The following is a 6,000-nucleotide window of genomic DNA, read 5'->3' on the forward strand; positions in this document are numbered from 1 at the left end:
CAGAACATCTTTAATGTTGCTGGATAGGCCTTTTTTGAAGGTCGCGCAGAGGGCCTCATTATTCCAGGACAATTCTGAAGCAAGAGTACGGAATTGTACGGCATACTCGCCAACGGAAGAATTACCCTGGACCAGGTTCAACAGGGCAGTCTCAGCAGAAGAGGCTCGGGCAGGTTCCTCAAAGACACTTCGGATTTCCGAGAAGAAGGAGTGTACAGAGGCAGTGACGGGGTCATTGCGGTCCCAGAGCGGTGTGGCCCATGACAGGGCTTTTCCGGACAGAAGGCTGACTACGAAAGCCACCTTAGACCTTTCAGTGGGAAACAGGTCCGACATCATCTCCAGATGCAGGGAACATTGGGAAAGAAAGCCACGGCAAAACTTAGAGTCCCCATCAAATTTATCCGGCAAGGATAAGCGTATCCCAGGAGCGGCCACTCGCTGCGGAGGAGGTGCAGGAGCTGGCGGAGGAGATGACTGCTGAAGCTGTGGTAGTAACTGTTGTAGCATAACGGTCAGTTGAGACAGCTGTTGGCCTTGTTGCGCTATCTGTTGTGACTGCTGGGCGACCACCGTGGTGAGGTCAGCGACAACTGGCAGAGGAACTTCAGCGGGATCCATGGCCGGATCTACTGTCACGATGCCGGCTGGCAGGTAGTGGATCCTCTGTGCCAGAGAGGGATTGGCGTGGACCGTGCTAGTGGACCGGTTCTAAGCCACTACTGGTTTTCACCAGAGCCCGCCGCAAAGCGGGATGGTCTTGCTGCGGCGGTAGTGACCAGGTCGTATCCACTAGCAACGGCTCACCTCTCTGGCTGCTGAAGATAGGCGCGGTACAAGGGAGTAGGCAAAAGCAAGGTCGGACGTAGCAGAAGGTCGGGGCAGGCAGCAAGGATCGTAGTCAGGGGCAACGGCAGAAGGTCTGGAAACACAGGCAAGGAACACACAAGGAACGCTTTCACTGGCACTAAGGCAACAAGATCCGGCAAGGGAGTGCAGGGGAAGTGAGGTGATATAGGGAAGTGCACAGGTGAACACACTAATTGGAACCACTGCGCCAATCAGCGGCGCAGTGGCCCTTTAAATCGCAGAGACCCGGCGCGCGCGCGCCCTAGGGAGCGGGGCCGCGCGCGCCGGGACAGAACAGACGGAGAGCGAGTCAGGTAGGGGAGCCGGGGTGCGCATCGCGAGCGGGCGCTACCCGCATCGCGAATCGCATCCCGGCTGGCAGCGGAATCGCAGCGCCCCGGGTCAGAGGACGTGACCGGAGCGCTGCCGCGGGGAGAGTGAAGCGAGCGCTCCGGGGAGGAGCGGGGACCCGGAGCGCTCGGCGTAACAAGCTGTTTATCAATCTCTCCATTTGAGGAGGCGACTCCAGATCTAGGCTGTTTGCGAGTAGTACACACATGGGTTCTTTCTGTTCCTTACTTCTGTGGCCAATCACAGCACAGCACCTACGTTTTACTACAAGGATATGACATAGTACTGGTGAAAGTGCACTAGCCTACACAGACTGGCACTGTGCTGGGGAATAATACAGTACACTATATTATTGTTATTGTGGCACTGGTTTTGCAAGGTGGTATGTGAGCAGAAGTGAAAGAAACAGAAGCAGCACAACAAGGCAGAGGTAACATTAAGTATTGAAACTGCTGATGCTACTGCTGTCACTAGAGGGAAGCCTTGATTTACCTTTCAGGGATATTGTGGATCCTCGGAGAACAGAGACATGCTCACAGATTGTAGAAACACAATTTTCACATTCTCTCTTTATCTCCTGCACCCCACAGTAGCTAAGCCCTGCCCCTAACTTCCCGTGTTCCTTTGGACTGAGTTTAACAAAAGGCAATGGGCAGAAGATTGTGGGAAGTGAGATACCTAGTGGCCAAGACCCTTGGGCTTTTCCTGGGGCATAAAGTAATTTTTGGCAAATTATGTGATTTATAAATATGTAAAAGTGATATGAATTGCTGTAGGTCTGTATTCCTTCCTGCGGATGTCAGCAGCAGGAGCTGATAGAAAGATAACTATCTAACCAGGTTTGAGTAGAGGGCTTGTCCAGTAGAAGACAACTTAAACCCCATCCACAGAATAGGGGATAAATGACTGATCATAGAGGATCCAAATGCTGAGACCCCTGCAATCTCCTCAATGGGATGTGTGCAGACAGCACATACTTCATTCACTTCTATAGGAGCTCCAGACATGCCTGAGTACAGCACTTGGGTTTCTCTAGAGCTCCCATAGGGAATGAATGGAGCACATACCCCTCTCAGAGAGCCGAGGTCTCCTTTAGGTTCCTCTTCATACCCCTTGCAATCAGAAAAGCCCTTTAAAGTTAGTGCTGTGATTACAGCTGCTTCAGCTCTTATTCATGAACGCAGTCTATGTGATATGTGAATGGGGTAACAGAGAATAGGGGAGGGGATAAGGACGTGTATAGTGCGATCAGCGTAACATGAACTACAAGGCTTGTATAAACCATGGCTGGTGACCATGCTATAGCTTTGCTGCATCTTTACCATGTCAGCCAATACATTTGTGTAAGTGGAAAAAAGTCAACAGTACAAACAAATGAGCTCTAAAGAGAGAGCTTTCAAAACCTCATTGAATACAAAGATCTAAGAGCGCTGAAAAGCAATTCTTGTTTAATGGAGGTAGGCTTTAAAGGGGTATTCCAGGCAAAACCTTTTTTATATCTATCAACTGGCTCCGGAAAGTTAAACAGATTTGTAAATTACTTCTATTAAAAAATCTTAATCTTTCCAATAGTTATTAGCTTCTGAAGTTTTCTGTCTAACTGCTCAATGATGATGTCACGTCCCGGGAGCTGTGCATGATGGGAGAATATCCCCATAGGAGCTGGACAGCTCCCGGGACGTAATTCATCAGAGAGCAGTTAGACAGAAAACAACAACTCAACTTCAGAAGCTAATAACTATTGGAAGGATTAAGATTTTTTAATAGAAGTAATTTACAAATCTGTTTAACTTTCCGGAGCCAGTTGATATATAAAAAAAGTTTTGGCCTGGAATACCCCTTTAATAAGGAAGCTCTTGTGGTGTGATGAAGGCTTGGTGTGCCCCAAAGCAAAATCTATAAGGCCCCATTCACATATATCATGCAGCATTTCAATGATTGTAGAACTTTTCTAATGGGACAATTCATATTCATCCACTGCCTCAATTTGGATGCTGGATGGTCAGACAAGAGAGAATGAATCGTGCTACATTCCGCTGTTCAGACTGCATAAATAATGATCACCAGATGCTGGACAACTGATGCCAACTATGCATTTTTTCATCAGTTATGACCAGTCGTAGGATGGGTTCACTGAGCCAGATCACCAGATATATTTGAACCCAGCCTAACAGGGCACCCAACTATCATACATATTTTATAATATTGATCTCCTCCTGTAGGACAAAAGAGCATTTTGGGCCACATTAAGTTCGAAAATCCAGATGCAAGCACAGCCAAATTCCAAATTCTTACTGAAAGCCATTAAGCCAATTTTCAAGGTTTATGAGCTTCATCAGCTTCATTATTATTAATACATTATTTTGGTGCATGCCTCACTGTGCATTACAAAAAATAAAAATAGCCTCTTTACCTCTTACCTGCTTTCCGCCAGTGCCTCTGACAGATCCTCAGGACCCCACAGGGGTCCACTTCTTCCTCCTTTGAGATGACGTTTTGTTCCTGCTCAGCCAATCACTGGGTTTGGCGGGCAGTTCCAACAGACACAAAACGTCATTAGGAAGAAGAGGACCACAGTGAAGATTGAAAGATCTGACAGTGACAACGGTGGTTTGGCGAGGTGAGTATGCCTTCTTTTACTTTATTTTTTTAAGCATAGGGAAACAAAAAGATATAGTCATCTAAACATTACCATTGTTATTATCATCAGTTTTAAATAATTTGAGCTACATTTTGTTTAAACCGACATTTCTCATTTAAGTTGCCCTTGGGCGGAAATAGACATTTTTTAGGGACCCAAAATTATTATTATTTTTGTCCCTCAGCATCCCAAAAGTAGCATCCCCACTGTAGCCAAGGATTTAGGTGTCATTTTAGGGTACATACATCTTAGATCTCATTTAGAGTAAAAATGTACCTTCTTCAATTGTTAGTATTATGAATAGTGTTAGTCTTTAAATGGCGGGTCACCACTATGGCCAGCGAGTGTGCATTTCCTGCATTTCAGAAGAAAATCAGGAAGCCCCGGGACCCGACACTGGGTTGACAGCAGTATAGGATCGAGCAGTTGAATATTTTTAAGCCAGCCCAAAACTTTTTGTAGATAAGATATTTTCAAGCACTTAAGTCTATGGGGTATGCCTAGTATTGAAGCTCAACATCACGCAAGTAAATGATGCAGTTCTGCAATACTAGATGATCCTCTGGACAGCAGTGCCACTGTTTTTTATGGAGGTAAAAAGAACAGATATTTTTTGTAATCTTAGACAACCGCTTTTATTGTCCAACAACAGCAAGTGTTTTTGTAATGGTAAATGAAAAGATTTTCCACTTACATCTTTTATCTTTGTGACTATGCCATTCCACGTATAGAGGCATTCCTTCTTCTGTATGGCCACCTCCAGGAGACCCAAACTTCTCTCAATGCCACACTCCTTAGTCCACCGTGTGCTTTTCCAAAACAGAGACAGGCACTGATAGAAAACACATAATGCCACGAAGAGAGCTATAAGTAGAGGGCTAGGACAATACCTGCGTCTCCAGCCCATGTCCTCTACTCCACCACCTCTCTTAGACCTCTTCTAGACACCATAGTGATGAGACCAAGCATGGATCAGCAAGCTTCCATCTTCACTGCATGCTGTAGTTTTGTATTTAGGCAGTTAGACACAAACTTAACCCACCAGAAGTTAACTTTTCAAAAATGCTAAAGTATTCCAATGTCTTCCAGCTTCATTAGGTTTGCAGGGGTTGTGTATGTTCAGTGTCCTTCATCATCCCAAGCTGGTAGATTTAGAAGCAGAAGCCTTTCACATCTGTATCCATGGAATATAAATAGCTGAGCATTGCAAAGTTTACTCTCTGTCTTCAGCTCAGTAGAAATGTTGCGTTTACTTCCAAAGTCCTCTCTTTCCCTGCTAGCAGGACTTTCTCGTCTATTCCCTGATGGGCTGCTGATGTATGCACCGCTCCAGACTAACACAAACACTGCACATACACACATCTGAGCTCTTGGACCACAGACATCATAAGTAAAAGACTTGCTTTCTTTATGGGTGGGGTTGTCCCAGCACAGAAACTACACGTAGTAATAATAATAATGCAGTTTAGGGTTTATCCACAGCTCAGTCAAAAAAGAATTTTATAACTAGCCTTACGCTTTGAATCTTTAAATCGACTATTGTTTTTAATATTATTCTACTCCGAAATTAAATCCAGATGTTTCCAATATAGGTCTGCACATGCTCAGTAAAAAAAGAAGGCTTGTGTCTGGATAATAAAGCTGCAATTGCTGTTTGGATTACACTTGTAGTTACTCGGCTGCAGATTTTTCATGACATTTTCATGCTAAGATTGACATTTCAGTTCTCATTATATTGTTTAATAAAAAAACACTCTGTATAAAATGGCACATAAACATTTATCATTCAAGGTACTTAAAGAGGATATGTTGGCACTACTGATACATCTATTTTAGCAGATTCTTGTGTTCTTCATTAACTCCTTAAAGATGCATTCATTTAAAATTTTTGTGTTTTTATTTTTTTTCTCCGCAAGGCTGCGTTTCCACCTGGCAGGTTTGCAGAATGGAATTAGTGCGAAATCACAGAAATTCCGCCATCTAAACATAGCCTAATTCCTTCAGATTTCCACCTACAAAGCCAGGGCTAATTGTACTTTGTAACAACACTGTCACATGGGGCAGGGAGAGAGTGCAGCCCTGAATTCACCCACTCCCTCTGTCCTTGCCTACTTGCTTACCCACCCTAGGCAGCGGGTCCACAACCACGGTGCCATTCC

The 6,000-nt window shown here is 44.9% G+C and overlaps 1 protein-coding gene across 1 annotated transcript in view; it reads right to left on the reverse strand.

The window, feature by feature from the left end:
• The window catches only part of CPED1 (cadherin like and PC-esterase domain containing 1), a 299,737-nt gene extending 294,989 nt beyond the window's left edge, over positions 1 to 4,748 (reverse strand). Inside the window, exon 1 of the mRNA XM_056573818.1 lies at positions 4,536 to 4,748. Coding sequence (XP_056429793.1) covers positions 4,536 to 4,748 — 213 coding nt within the window. The remainder of the gene's footprint in view (positions 1 to 4,535) is intronic.
• Between the last annotated feature and the right edge of the window lie 1,252 nt (positions 4,749 to 6,000).

Source organism: Hyla sarda, chromosome 4 (genome assembly GCF_029499605.1).
Source record: "Hyla sarda isolate aHylSar1 chromosome 4, aHylSar1.hap1, whole genome shotgun sequence".
Taxonomy (NCBI): domain Eukaryota; kingdom Metazoa; phylum Chordata; class Amphibia; order Anura; family Hylidae; genus Hyla; species Hyla sarda.